This window comes from Oreochromis niloticus, linkage group LG6, assembly GCF_001858045.2.
Source record: "Oreochromis niloticus isolate F11D_XX linkage group LG6, O_niloticus_UMD_NMBU, whole genome shotgun sequence".
NCBI lineage: Eukaryota > Metazoa > Chordata > Actinopteri > Cichliformes > Cichlidae > Oreochromis > Oreochromis niloticus.
In genome coordinates this window covers 8,793,375-8,808,553 of record NC_031971.2, presented here as the reverse complement: position 1 = coordinate 8,808,553, position 15,179 = coordinate 8,793,375, and the positions used below count along the sequence as shown (strand labels likewise).

General features: G+C 40.2%; 2 protein-coding genes across 3 annotated transcripts in view; one reads left to right on the top strand and one right to left on the bottom strand.

Moving 5' to 3' along the window:
- syngr1b (synaptogyrin 1b) overlaps positions 1–3,659 on the bottom strand; it is a 28,439-nt gene extending 24,780 nt beyond the window's left edge. The window contains exon 1 of one of the 2 annotated variants that reach the window (XM_005464861.4): positions 3,114–3,659. In XM_005464861.4, coding sequence (XP_005464918.1) covers positions 3,114–3,215 — 102 coding nt within the window. In that variant the 5' untranslated portion in view covers positions 3,216–3,659. The remainder of the gene's footprint in view (positions 1–3,113) is intronic. The other variant, XM_005464860.4, reaches the window with a different exon arrangement.
- Positions 3,660–4,228: 569 nt separating this feature from the next.
- On the top strand, positions 4,229–14,867 carry ift27 (intraflagellar transport 27 homolog (Chlamydomonas)). The gene is made up of 7 exons (XM_003459349.5): positions 4,229–4,408; positions 4,862–4,941; positions 12,203–12,262; positions 12,765–12,824; positions 13,053–13,170; positions 14,273–14,382; positions 14,539–14,867. The coding sequence occupies exons 1-7, from the start codon at positions 4,375–4,377 to the stop codon at positions 14,641–14,643; spliced, it is 567 nt and encodes a 188-aa protein (XP_003459397.1). The 5' UTR covers positions 4,229–4,374; the 3' UTR covers positions 14,644–14,867.
- The last annotated feature ends 312 nt before the right edge of the window (positions 14,868–15,179 follow it).

Below are 15,179 nucleotides of genomic sequence, written 5' to 3'. Positions count from 1 at the left end.
TATATCGGATGACGATAGAAAAACGTCTATCGTTTCATTTTACGCTATCGTTTGTTTCGTGGTGTCGCAAAATAAACTGTTTACGGCAATATTTTTTCATCATTTTGATGGTCACTGTAGTGGCTATATTAATTTCCTAAAGTTCTCTCTTTCTCTTATATTTAATATAACCACACTATGGAAGGACAAGCGCTTGTTTTTTATGCGTTTTCGTTAGCAACAACGACGGTAAAACCACGGCGTGTCCGCTTGTTTATTTTCCACATAAACCTTTCACAATAAAGCTCAAGATCCTGTTGAGGCTTTTCAAAATAAAACGAGTCACGTGAAAGATGCAGAGTATTAACGGATGAGAAGCAAAAAAGAGCCGCCAGGTGCTAAAAAATAAACCTTAGACTCAAACGTTAGAACAGGCTTTTCCCCGCAGCACGCCGTGTAATAAATACTCACAAAGAAAACGGCGGCCGTTACAACTTACTTCTAAAAATATATCGTTTCATGCATCAGTTAAAACACTCGACTCCAGGTACGCGACGCCCAGCTGGAAACACTTCACGCAAGTCGAGATGCCCGACATTCACAGAATTTACAGGAACTGTTACATTTTTGTAATTTATATCGTTATATCGACGATAGATGTTTTAATATCGGGATATGAGATTTTGGTCATATCGCACAGCCCTAGTCAGGACTGTACAGTACAATACAAACCTTACCTTATATAGGTTTATATAGTTATAAGCATTATGTACTGATGCAACGCTGGTAACTGACATTATGTGACTGCTTACATTTTAGTTCTGCAAACAACCAGTGGCTCTTAAGATGAAACTAAACTTTGAGAACCTGAAAGATGCTAAAGTTCGGACTTTATGCTACAAAGGAAACACAATGAAATTTTAACTTTTGAACACTATAAAATCTTTGCAAGTGTTTCCTCTTAACCAACTGGTGCCTCAACACAGAGAAAATCAGTACAGTGAAAGTATAGAGATGAAGACACTGAAAAAGAGTTAGAAGAAAGTAAAAGATCAGATCAGGCTTTTACCGCCTGGGCTTATTGGCTACCAGAACACATTTAGAGAAAATAGTCCCTTGTAACATTGGGTAACATTGCTGTACAAAAGTTTTGAGGCACCTCTCATTTCTTCTTATTTTGTTTCCAAGCAGCTACACTTTCTTGTGATATTTTAAAGCGCTCTTGAACAATGGTGCTCCAGACTTTCTGAGTCTTCACAGTTTTTCATTGCACATTGGCTGCTTTTTCACTTATTTTCAGAGGAATGTTTCTTGTGTTTGTTAAGCCAATTATCACTGACCTGTGAATCAGCACAGTGTCTACACATAACAGACAACTGAGGGAAAAAAACATTTTAAATTGTATTTTTTGGCAAAACACAAAATATGTTCCCATTTCTTTAGTTGAGTCTACAAAAGAATGATGCCAAGGATAACACAGCTTAACAGACATAAACTACTATTTTAGCAACACCACCACCAATTCAGCTACTTACATACACGGACAAAATCCCAAAACTCCAATCATGTCTTCCTACAACCTTTTGTTGTGGCTGTAGCCAACTTGTTGCCAGCACACAACTTCTAGCCGGCTAATACATCACATAAGCATTCTTACTGATGTAAATATAAAAGAAATAATAACTAAAGGTAAGATGTTCTCCCAGTAGGTTGTTACCTTCAGGTAATCCCAACAACTGTGGTCAGGAAGTGCCTTTAGTCACACGTAAGATAATCTGAATGAACACCAGATACAAAAACTACAAGTCATTTTTCTTATTAAAAGATGTTCAAGTACACATTTCCACATCTTTTCCTGTTTTTCCATAAAACAAGGTGAAATAAAAGAATTATTATTAAAACAAATAATAATATGCTCTTTGTAACAGACTGCACTGTAGTCAAAAATCAGTTGTATAGTTCAAAATCTAAAACAACACTGTCTATGTGTTAACTTATTGTCCAAATATGTTAAAAATAATGATAATAAGGGCAATTCCTAATTGCTGCACATTACCAAATGTTCATTTAAAAAAATGAACTGTAACAATGTAATGTATAAATCTCCGTCAGATATTCATCACCTGACGCAGTCTATGAATGGACGCAGTATATTTACTTCCTGTCTTTCTTAAAGTACAACAATTTAAGAGAACTTCCTTGATGCGTTCTAATGAAAACACCACATAGTGCATGCATTTTCCTCCTCTTAAAACACTACAAGACACAAAAGATACAGCTGCGGGTTAAACACTAGACACCCAAAACAAAAATCTTATAAAATACCACCTGGTAGTGCGCTAAAAAGAAGAAAATCTGCCCAAAATCCTGACTTTAACTCATTTAAATACATGTAAATTTTCCATGTAATTTTCTTACATAAGTACAATGTAAAACAATGGTCTGGTCAAATGAAATGAACTTGATTGTTATACATTCAGTTTATACCGAGCACATTTTCCTTAATGATTAATTATATTAATAAATAAACCTCTGGTTTCATACATTTCAGCTGTTATTTCCTTAAAACTCAGCGTGGAGCCAACACTTTGGGGAGCACTTCTGTTGCCATCTGTTTACTATGCTTGTCAAAAGTGTTCTCCTACTGTTGCTACTCCTTTTTCATTAGTGCTCCTCCTCCTCCTCAGAGCACGGAGGGTGGTCAGTTATTATGAAATTATTTGCTATGAAATTCAACAAATGTGTGACTGCGTGTTCTCACTGTGCTCATGAGAAAACATCATCTGGTCACTGTATCTGTAGAAGGTGGATTTTGTACACAGCGATCGGGACTCTGTTCAATCAACCCATCAACCCACTGCGTGAGGAGAATATTATTAGTGAGATCAGGTAATAGCACCAAACACACAAGTGAAAACAAAAGTTAAAAGAACAAAACACCACAAAGCATGTTACAGCTGCCTTCAGTATCTATAGGAGCTCCTCTCTGAAACGAAGCCTGTGTGGGCCCTCGGTTGGCTAATTCAAACCAATATTTGACAACATATATGAATGATTTAAAAAAGTGGTGGCCTCTGTAGCTAACTGTGTATCCAAGAACAAAGTTATTTTTCGTTTTTATATCTCCAACTCACCCAAGACACTATGCGGAGAATGGTCTGAGGCTGCTGGAGGAAGGTGACGGGGTCGAAGGCTCCTCCGGCTTTCCCGGCTCCGTATGCCTGCATCCCCTCCATGGTCCTCCTCCTCCTCTCTCTCCCTCCCCGCTGCTGGCTCAAAGGCACAGGGTGTGTGGAGCACCGGGTAACCGAAACGGAAAATCCCCGAAACTGCTCCCTATCACCACTACTGTACTACCGCTGAATCTGCACGGCTGGGATGCGCGTCTCCCCCCACCCCCGGTCTCCTTTGGCGCCCTGTTCTCTCGTGCTGTTGGTTTTAAATGTAACCTCTAATTTGTCTCCGTTGAGTGTTTGGGTAAAGAAAGCTTTGTGATGGTGCTAGATAGTGATGCTTTCTCCCTTTAGTTCAGCGCAGAAGCCGGTGGCGACCCCGTGAACGCGCCTCCGTTGTCACGCCTCGGACGGAGCGCTCCTCGTCAAAACACCCCGAGTAAAAAAAACAGAAAGAAAGAAAAACAGCGACGTACTCAGGACCACTACAGAGAGTCACGCGCTCTTCGTTTACCGATGGTGGGCGGAAAAACAGTGATTAAACCATTAAACCAGAACATGATATTAACTTAATCATATATATCATATCATATATGATAAAGTATGTGAGCTGAAAATAAATATTGGTAAAGGGTTATTTTGTGTGAAGGCACTTATTAAAACACTAGAATGCTTCTACATGAATAAACGACAGTATAACAGTACCACCACCCAACAACGTTGAACTCCCTGATTGATGGTGCCGTGGGTAGGTGCAATAAATTCCGCCCTCTAGCGGTCTTACCGTATATTGCCTGAATATGCAAGGACCTCATGGTTGTTTTCTCCTTCAGGCTTTATACGTGATATTGCTCTGTTCTTAAACAAGCCCCATTAATATTTAGTCAAGTCGGCTTATTGGTGTTATAAATGGTTGTGCACACTGATATTTACGTTTGTACACTGTTTCAGTAAGTTCTGTCTAACAGACTCTGCAAAAGTAGCCTTTTGCTTCCTTTACGTCCTCACAGAAAACCAATGAAAACACGACTACGCGATTACGTCCTCGACGGCTGGACCAATGAAACAGCCCCGTGGCTGGTTGCTAAGAGACGCTTTGTGTCCATGTTCCCGAGGCTGCAAGAAGGATAGTCCATCGCATATGGACCGATAAACAGCGAAACATAGCTCGATTAGCTTCAAGAGAGTTTTACCTGACAGAGACCGGAAGTCATCCCATGTAATGGTCAAGTTAAGGGCGAGATGTCTGCTGGTCGGTAAGGTTTTCAAAGCGGCCCACTTGATAAATAAGGAACGGGGGCTAAAGCTAGCCTTTTACTACAGAAACATCCCCAGCCACAGGCCGTGTCCTTCTTATGTTTCAGATTCAACCTACTTGTTATAGGACTGACGACAAATACAAGCCTGATACTATTTCATATATAAAAGATTATGTTTGTTGGGTCTCTTTTATCATGTAGCTACAGTCATTTAGCTTACACAAACCAATCACTGCCGAGTGATGATGTTTCAACTCACAGAATTGATGGTGAACCAGACACTAAACTCTAAAACTCCCTGATAATGAGGGGGGTTAATTATGAATTCTGTCGAGAACGAACTCCTTAAACACAAATTAAACTATTAATTATTAATTCACAAAAACTACATCGTAAACACAACCACAGGCTGTCATATTTGTATTCTTCCCTGTGTCTGTGTGTCTGTAGGAGATGCTGCAGTGGGCAAAAGTGCTCTTTCTCATATGTTCTACAGCGATGGCACTCTCTTCCAGAAGAATTACAGCATGGTGAGAGCATTAACACAGTCACTAAAAGGCTCATGGTTTGATTCCATGAGTGAAGTGAGTCTTCCTACTTTAGATCCGATGTGTCCAAAATAAGGCCCTCCTTTCATAAGTTTTACAGCTTTTCCTATTAATGCAAAACAAAAGGAATTAACTAGAAGATAAACAACTGAATGATAGAAAAGTGCCTGTTTTTTCCACCATCTATAGAAATATGTAACAAAATCAACATTTACTGTGAATAAAAAAAATGTGTTTTGTAAATACAGGACAGTTTGTTGAGCTAACACAGATCTCTATGTGATCATTTGTAGTTAAACATCTTTACAATGACAGAAAGTTTCGCTTGTTAGGCCCACGTGAGATCAACGTGTGGTGTGTGTGGTCAGCGGTATAAAATGAGTTTGACATCATTGCTTTAGACTAATCTGTAGGGTTAGGACAGTCTTTTGTTCTGCTCATTGGTCATTTCATTCAGTTTATAAAGTTTCTCCTGAACGATAGATGTTGCCACTCAGACAAAATTTCCATATTGTCACTGGTACAGAAGTCAAAACCAGAAGCATAGAAGTTATAAAAGCATATTCCTCTTTTTCCTTGTTTTTTTTTTCTTTTTCTTTTTTTTGCAATATTTCCCTCTGTATAATCTGTGGATCTCCGAGCTCATGTACTGATATATCATTAAAATGGCAGAAAAAAAAACGGCACTCATATCATCAACCTGCATTGGTTGGATTGCCTGCAATGCCCCAGGTTCCAAAATCAAAAGGTACTTGGCCGGCCGGAGCGACACTCAAGTGGTATCGTGGCCAAGTAGATGTGACGTCAGTTTGACATCATTTTTGTCACCTGGCAAAAGCTTTATTGATGTTACCATGGTAGCAATCAGTGACACCAGTCTGTACCAGTGGGAATCAACACTTGGTGCTATACACGTGTACAGACACGTGTATATGAAGGTTGGTTTATCTTTAGATAGTTTAAATTAGGGGTGTCAACATAAGACTCCAGGGGCCAAAATCAGCCTGGAAAAGATTCTAAACTGGCCCACTAGATGGCTTTGAAAAATTTGAAATAAGGCATAAATTTAATAGGTTTTAAGCTTTCCCTGCTGATAAAGACTTCCCCTGTGGCCATTCATACTACACCTATACCATTTACTTACTTACTTAATTAGTATAAGTAAATAAGTAACAGATAAACAGTTAAATTACAGAAAAGTTTCAGTTTTTCACTATTGACTGTTGACTTTTTTTGGTCTTTATCACATAGAAAAACTGAGACATAATGTTGAAATTGCTCTTCTTTTTTATATTAAGATTTCTTGGGGCTTAAATGTGTAGTTATAATTCTTTACACAGACAGAAAGGATTTTTTTTTCTGGTTTGGCTCACTGAAGATCAGAATTAGTTGAATGTGGCAATGTAAAATGGGTTTGGCCTTCCTGGTTCATATAGAGGAGCTGCTATACTTTGTGTGTTTAAGTATACACTTGGTCCGATTGACTAATTTTGTTGTGAAAGGGTGAATGTGAGGCTCAGAGCAGATGTCAGCATGCCTTTCAGTTTTTGCACCAATGTACCAGCTATGGATATGTCCTTCACGTGGACTTCAAGCAGGCTCGAACAAAGTATAATAGAATGACTACTTGTCTGTGACATCTGCAGCCGTCCACATCTGAGAAACTGCCCCCTGGTGTAGCACTGTCACATAACACAGAGAAAGCGAGCTCACTGCCAGACATACTGCAGTGTATGTGGGGTAGGCAGCATAACATGTCTTATAACAGTAAGTAGGGATGTGTTGTACTCCATTCACACAATCAGCAGAGGAATGGAGCTGTAAAACAAGTTGTTCAGGGATTTACAGATCGGGGTGTACTCCGTGACTAGCCACAGGCTTATGTTTTTGTATTCAGGCTGGGTAAGTGAGGTGAATTGGGTTTGAAGGAGCAGCTCATGAAGTGCAATGCTGGCTCACTGCCAGCACAGAATAGATAGTAGTTTGTAGGGAATAGCCTTATCTGTGTGCTGTGAAGCGCTCAGAAATCCAGGCGTTCAGTCCTGCCTGACACTGCAGCAGCTAATCAGCATGTAATTGGCAAAATGTGCTTTTTTAGTAGGCACACTTGTTCTGATAGCTAGTATTAACCTTCCTGAGACCTATTAAGGTCTTAGAAGGCTCTAGATGTATTTATAGATATAGGCATAGCAGTTAAGCAGTGAGTAACCGTGCACAGTTAATCACATGTAGCCGTTTACTCCAGATTTGCTCAATCAGTCAAGAACTGTAGAATTTTCAAATTAATGAAACAGTAAGATGTAATTATACATCAATAGCAAATCAACATGTCTAATATTAGTCAAAGAGGACTATGTTTATATTGCATGTAGTTTCTTTAGTGGAACTTCTTGCAGGCTTTTCAAGGACCTGCAGAGGTCTTTACTACAGGAATCACTGAAGTGCACAACAGCATAATGTAGCAATTAATGCTGACGCAGAGAAGGATTTATCTGCATTATTTATGCTAATCTACACGACAAAAGGAACCATGTCATTAACCTGACTCTGTGATGTATGGCGGCATGGCTGTTCAGCGATTCCCTCAGTTTTCTAAAGGGCTAGTGCACTGCAAAAGTAAGAAAGTGTAGGTGCGGTACATGCATTAACTCGTGAGTATGGATACATATTCATGCAGTTTTCTCTCAACACACAACCACTCACATTTAGTGACTTTACCATAAAGCCGTGCAGTGGTTATGGTACAGAACAGGTTGGTGTATGAATGACTGGACAAAGGCCAAGTGTGCGTGTGCGAGTGTGTGTGCATGCATGTGCCTGTGTGGTTGCTCAGATCTTGCTATGTCAGCAGTTAGGGGGCTTCTGAGGTGACAGGAACGTCGATAATTAATACAGCAGGATTCTGGAAAGCCACCAGAACAGGTACTTAACTAGCAAACACACACACCAGCATACACACAAAAAAACAACAGGGATGAGTTTCTTCATACTGCATAGGCTTGATACAGTAGGCACTTGTTTGTGATGCTGTGTGTGTCTCTTCACGGTGAACTAGCGGGTCATTGACGAAGTAGAAAGAGGCTGCAATTGGGCGGCCTTTTCAATTTGTAATGGCCTAGCATGCACCATCGCTGAATGCCAGGTCAAACTATTAGACATCTTTTTAACTAATGCAGCTAATATGAGTAGATCTAAAGAAATGATACAGGTGGAGTTGTGTGAAAATCTTCAAATACACAACAAACAGGAAAATAAGAAGAGAAGAAGCAATGCCGCTTTGAAAGTAGGTGGAGAGAAATACAGGTCTGCATTTGTGCCAGTAAATCAAGGCTCTGTGTCCAGTTGACACCACTTTATTAGCTGAATACTCTGAAAGAAATGCTCATGGGGAATTGCTGGTCACAGTCTTTGCTGTTGCTATGCAACTGTTAAAACACCTATTTGTAGCCAACCGCTTGCCTGATATTAGTTGAAATATTTTTAACTTCTTAACTCACTTGGTGTAAAGTGCTTCATGTAAAAGGAACTTGACTTTGGAAAAAAAAAAAAATGAAGCTCTTAAACCATGAATTTTTCATCCAGAAGTTACTTTGTGTTTTCTAGAGAGTAGTAATAGTGAAATGTACAGATTTGCCTTCAATTCCAGCATTTGAACAAGATGTATGAATATTTACATCTACCGAGCTTTGCCCAAGAGAAAGAACCCTTACTCAGGACTGTTGAACACGTTAATGTTCCCTCTCGTTCTGACTCCATAGACCTTTCTTTGCTTCTTGTTACTTTGAACAGTGTTTTGAGTTGGGTTGTTTAACAGGACTCTTTGCACTCCTGTAAAAAACTAAGTACGCCCATTGATTCAGTAGCTTGTTGAACCACTTCTAGCAGCACTAACTTGAAGTAATCATTCTCTGTATGACTTTATCAGTTTTCTGCATCATTGTAGTTCAGTAAGGAGAGATCATTAGAAGGAATTGAACATGATTTGTCGATGTAAAGAATTAAATTTGAGGCATTTGGCGGCTAGACTCCGATGATCCATCACAGCAGAACAACATCCCAGCAGTGATAGGGATTAGGACAAGATCCCCTGGAGTGTAGACTCTGGTGGTGGAGATGAAGATGGAGGCTTGAATAGGTCCTGAGTGACTAAGGAGAGGCGGTGATGCGGAGGAGGTGGAGTAGACGAAGGCGTCTGCAAAGGAGAATGACAGATATGCAGTGAGATTTAAAGTATGTGGAGTGAAGGCTGATTGGTCTAAAGAAGGCCGGCAGAAAGATGATTGGACTAGACCAGTGATGTCACAATCAGCTTGACAGTGTGGGAAAGTGGAAGTGATGTAAAGCTTAGATTAGCCGCCAATACCTGGCAAGTAGACAGATGTGTGACTACAGATCTCCCTTACTGAACTTACGAATAAGCTTCAAAAGAATTTTTCCTGTACGAGTTTGCTTTAGTTTATTGAGATTTGTGAGCACTTTTTTTCTTACTTTGGCCACAGTATTTCAATTGGGTTGAGATCTGGGCTTGGACTGGGCCATTGCAACCCCTTGATTCTTTATTTTTTCAGTCATTCTGCTCTAGATTTGCTCCACTTTGGTCTCTACTGTCCAAAGGATATTGTTCCAGACATCTTGTGGTTCGTGTAGATGTAACTTTGCAAACCTAAGCTGTACTGCCATGTTGTTTTTAGAGAAAAGAGGGTTTCTCCTGGCAGTCCTTGCAAACAAGCCGTACTTGTTCAGTTTTTTTTCTGTCATGAACTTTAGCCTTTAGCATGCTAGCTGAGGCTGGTATAATCTGAGATAATGATAATGATAATGGATTGCATTTATATAGCGCTTTTCGTGAACCTCAAAGCACTTTACAGTTCCACTATTCATTCACTCTCACATTCACACACACTGGTGGAGGCAAGCTACAGTTGTAGCCACAGCTGCCCTGGGGCAGGCTGACAGAAGCGAGGCTGCCATATCGTGCCATCGGACCCTCTGGCCAACAACAGTAGGTGAAGTGTCTTGCCCAAGGACACAACGACCGAGACAGACAGAGCAGGCGATCGAACCAGCAACCTTCCGGTTACAAGTTCAGCTTCTCAACCCCCTGAACCACGTTCACCCACAGAGATGTAACTCTTGGGTTTTTTCGTGGTTTCTTTGAGGTCTGCACGATCTGACCTTTGGATGAATGGAGTGAATTTGCTGGGGTGCACATTCCTGGAGCTGATTAGCGTGTTTTTACAGGGATAGGGATAGGATATTTAAAAAACTATAAATGGACGACAAAGTATTTACAAGGTCTTTTACTTCTACTTATTTTATTCCAGATTCTTCCAATAGCTAGGTTTGCTGCAAAAAACTTTTTCCCTTACAGCAATATAAATTAGTGTCATTTTTAAAAATATTAACTGATATCATGATTGTAAATCACCAATCCCTGGGGTACTCCACAGGTGACCTTTCTACTCTAATACCAGTAACTCTGTCCCACAGCTTTCAGTTTAAGATTTAAATGCTGATGGAAACAGGACACAATATGTGTTTCTTTCATGGGGCTTAACCGGTGCTGTGAAGGGTTAATCCTTCTGCAGACGCCCAAGTCATCCCTCATGTTCTTCAACTTTTGATTTTGAAGGGTAGCCGAGGCTGTCAGCCATTCCGCTCACGTCCTCCTTTGAAAATGTCAGACAGCCTGTTAGCAATATTCCAAGTTTATTTGCTACTAATAGGCTCTCATTGACATTCCAGCAAGAAGCTTCCTATGCATCACACCAGCTCATTAGACCGCTCTGAAGTGGGACTGCAGCTTGGTCCGTGTGTGTACTGCTGGATGCTTGTTATGAACTCTGCGTGTGTATGAATTGGGTAAATGTTGGTCGGAGGTGTGTGTGTGTGTATTTCACAGAGGCAGTGAGTGTCCACGGTGCGTTTGTGTGTGCGTGTGTGTTTGCAGGATTTTAGACTCTTGCATTTGACATGCTTCGTTAAGTGTGAGCTCAGGAGATCAGATCAATTTAGAGTTAGATGCTGATGTGAAGAAACCTCGACTCACTTCTTCAAGGTCATCACTGATCTCATACCAGTGAATAGTTGGAGGGGGAAAGGCAGCCTGCAACTATCTGGTCCATTTAGGATTTCTTTAGATCTCGTAGCCTGTAAAGAAGGTGAATTTGTGATATCGTCCTGCCTCTCTACTGCCTGCACTTTATCTCCTTTAACAGCTACCTCTATTTGCTCTGTACTAAAAGATCCCAACTACCTTCAGCAGTTTGTTTAACATTAAGACAGTTTGACCAAAGTTCAAATAGCTGATGTTTCCTGAACTGTAGTTCGGGGCAGATTCAAAAAACAGCTGCCTCCACCTTGCAAAGGAGGAGGAAGGTTTACAGCCACTACAGCTCTTTCTGTGTCATTCTTATATTTTTGCAACTGCTTTTGTGTGATGAACAGTCAACATTCATTTTAGTAAACAGCTATACCAGCTATTTGTTTTGACAAAAGAGAAAAACTCACACTGACTGTTTCTGTGTTTCTTTCACATAGAAACAGTCAGCTTTTTTTCTCTTTCACAGTAGATATAACTCTAAAAAAGAAAAATTTACAGTTATACCTACTCTTTTTTTAAATGGCCTCTGTTGACTCCTGTCTTGAGTTAATGGCCAAGTTGTTTTCTGCTTTGGTTTACTGTCATGTCAGTTTCGGTTGCTGTAGGCAGCTGTTTTTAGTGAAAGTGTTCTAAAAGTCCTTTGTAAAATACTTCCTTACCTCTAAATAACAGCACAAAGTAGGGAGCAAGAACTTAGAACATAGTGGACCATTTAGAGCTAAATAGTCAGATAAGAAAAAAGGAAACTGAATATGACACATATGTACATCAGCTCAGTATGGCTACAAACAAATGCTACCATAACATTAGGTGATTTAAAGGCTTAAAATACTTTAAATTCAATTAAATATAGCGCCAAATCAGAACAACAGTCAACATGTATTGACATTTGCCATACATCAGACTAGACAGTGGTAACTCTCTGACAACAAACTTCTCTTCTCTTCTCTTCTCTTCTCTTCTCTTCTCTTCTCTTCAAAACTGTTGCAGATTGTAAATGCATTTTGACAGGCACGCCCATAATGTGACAGAAAGAATGATTGTTTATGACAAAGGCATGCCAGATCCATCATGAAGAGGTTTATTTTAGCTTTACGTCACATAACTAATTTAACATTTGTAGCCTTGTTTGTTTGGCAGACAACAGGCGTGGAGCTGCTGATGAAGTGTATCAACATCCCAGCAACCAATGACAGCGTGGTGAGTGCAACCATGTGCCTGGAATCCATTGCAGGACTCTAGGTGGAGGCTACATTTTGTTGAATGAAGCAAAAGATATTAGCCACCCAACCACAGCTTAAAGTTCATCTCTCAGCCATGGTTGTAAAAGGCTGATGGAGTATTGTCGTCACCCCGCCCAGTGGGGCGTTTGGACACTTAAGTTTGTGAATGCAATAACTAGAGAACAAGGCCATGTAGGATTTTGAAATTGATAGTTGTGTCGACTAGGAGGCTGAGGGGAAGCACTGGCAGTCGCCAGTCTGTTTTTAAAATGCTGACAATTGGAATCCATCACTCAGTGTGGAAGAAGCTTTCCCAGACATATAATATTGTTATTTCTTCATCTGAATTCAGTATGCTATTTGGCAGTATTGTAGTTCTAAGATTAATGTCCTTATAAAAGAAAATGTGAAGTAATTTGATTAACTTCCCGTGAATAACACCTCGTCCGTCTCCCCCTTTCTCTGCTTTTCCCCTCCAGGAGCTCTACATCATAGACTCTGCAGGGAAGGAGACATTAGTGGATTCCTGTGAGAAAATGGTGAGACTTGTTCCCTGGATTTTTTTTTTAATCTGCATGGTACTAGATAAATTCATCATCCGGAGCTTCACCTCCTGTCATAGTAAAGTATTATTTGATTTGCTACACGAGTAGAGAGAAGTAAGCCGATGTGGGACCAATCATGTGTCTGTCCCACATCCCTCATTCCTTGTATATAAAAACCAACATTTCCCACCTCATCACCACTCGTTACGTTCCTTTCTATAGTGGGGGGAACCTTCGTTGCTGTGCCTGGTTTTCGACCTGTCCAGTGAGCAGTCTTTTGCTAACTGCAGCCGCTGGCTGGAACGAGTCCGTGCTCATTGTCAGGGTCTCCATGTTCCAGGTAACACCTCACAGAACATGAAATACTGGGAAACGGAAAATAAAAGGGAGGGAAATCAATCAAGACCACTGTGGTCAGAAGAAGACTGATATTACCAGCTGCAGTAATTTTAATATGGTCACAAGTTTCTGGTCTGAGACCCTCTCAGCTCCAAGATAAAATGAGAATGTCAAATTGAGGTGGCTTCCAAAGTGGCTTACAGATGTGCAGCAACAGGAAGGCTAAAGCTGCATAAACAGCATGTGTTACATAAGATAGCCAGTTGTACGTGTAGAAGGGTATCAGCTGAGCCAACTTACACATGTAACCCACTTTGCAACCCACCATCTCCCTGAAAAAAATACATTTGAGTACACATCTCTAATCAACGTTTCGAAACATTAACTGAACAAACCACAAGACTTATGTAACAAAATCTTTTAGACAGATGAAACCAAAGGGGATGTGTTTGCTCATAGTGCACAGTGTTTGGAGAAAAATGGAACTCTGAATTTGTTGAATAAGTTATTGCTCTGAGGTGTACTTAGCTTTTCAGACATTGTTTCTGCATTTTGTTTGAATAAATAAGGAATAATGACAGTGTAATATGTCAGCAGTTGCCGTTGATGTGAATTTATTTCAATAATTAACAAATTGGTAAGAACCAGATAAACTGTTCCGTTACTTTAGCTTGTTAAAAGTTAAATAAAGACCCCAAATCTTTACAAACATCTCAAAGTGCATCACTTAGTCTGAAGCCATAAAAGTTACAGAAGAATCCATACTTATTTTACAAATAAATTTCAAATCTTTGAAATTTTTGAATTTCCTGAGTATGTGGACCCAATGTCAGCCCAGATTAGACGATAGCGCAGCTGATACCCATCTAGCCTGTTAGTGTCATGTTAGGTGAGCTGTTTATGCAGCTTTAGCGTTCTTGCTGCACCCCTGTAAGCCACTTTGCAACCCACCAAAAAAAAGAAAAAGACATACATTTAACTACAAATCTTTAAACAAAAGTTTCCAAGCATTAACTAAACAAACAACAACACTTCTGGAATAAGTCTTGAATCTGTGTTTATGTGCATCTCAAAGTGCATCTTTGTGTTTGTGTGTGTTCCAGGTGTCCTGGTGGGCAACAAGTCAGATCTGTCTGCTAGAAGAGAGGTACAAGCATCTGTGGCCAAAGAATGGGCACAGAGTCAGGGACTGGAGTACCACGAGACTTCAGCTGTGAGTTAGCTTATTGCGCACATCGACATAGTGTTCATGGCAGACATTAACAGTTCCCACATCTGAAGGATGAACTATGCAGGATAATCTTTGTATCTTTTTATAATACAGTAACTGCTGCCTGCATTTCTGTCTGTTTATGTTTGTCTTTTACAGAAAGAGATGGAAAACTGTGATGCTCCTCTCCTCTGTTTAGCTCAGGCCTTCCATTCTCTGTACCAAGAGCACCGTGAGACCATCCAAAACCTTAATCCAGGCTAGACCACCACCACCCTACCCCACTTACCACACAGCTTGATTTTTCACCATTAGGAGGATACAAAGTATCTCTGCTGAGAGAATTTCATCGACTGAGGGCCTTTGAAACTCTTACAAATTCAGATAATACACAGCAAAACACTGTTTTTTACCACACAAGCAAAGGAATAGCTTGTTCAGACAGATATTTTACTATGACCACAAATAAAGTTGTTTTCCTCTGATAATAAGTGATTAGCCGTGTTCTCTCTTATCCGTGTGTTTCCTCTGTGCTCAGATAGTAGAGGTTTTCTTTCACATCGATGGTTGGGTGATTACCAAAACCACAATAGCACTTCAGCTCATTGTGGGGGTGGGGGGTGTCTGTACCTCCTTTTTTCTTCTTACAACTCCTCTTCTGTCGCAGTGGTTGTTCCTGATTTTAGGCAACACAAATGTTTGATCTCCTCTTCTTATTTTCTACCTCTTTCACTCGCCCTCGTTATCTTTTCTTTTTTTTATTTCCTGGCGTCAGCTTTGCCTCACTTGGCTTTTTTTTT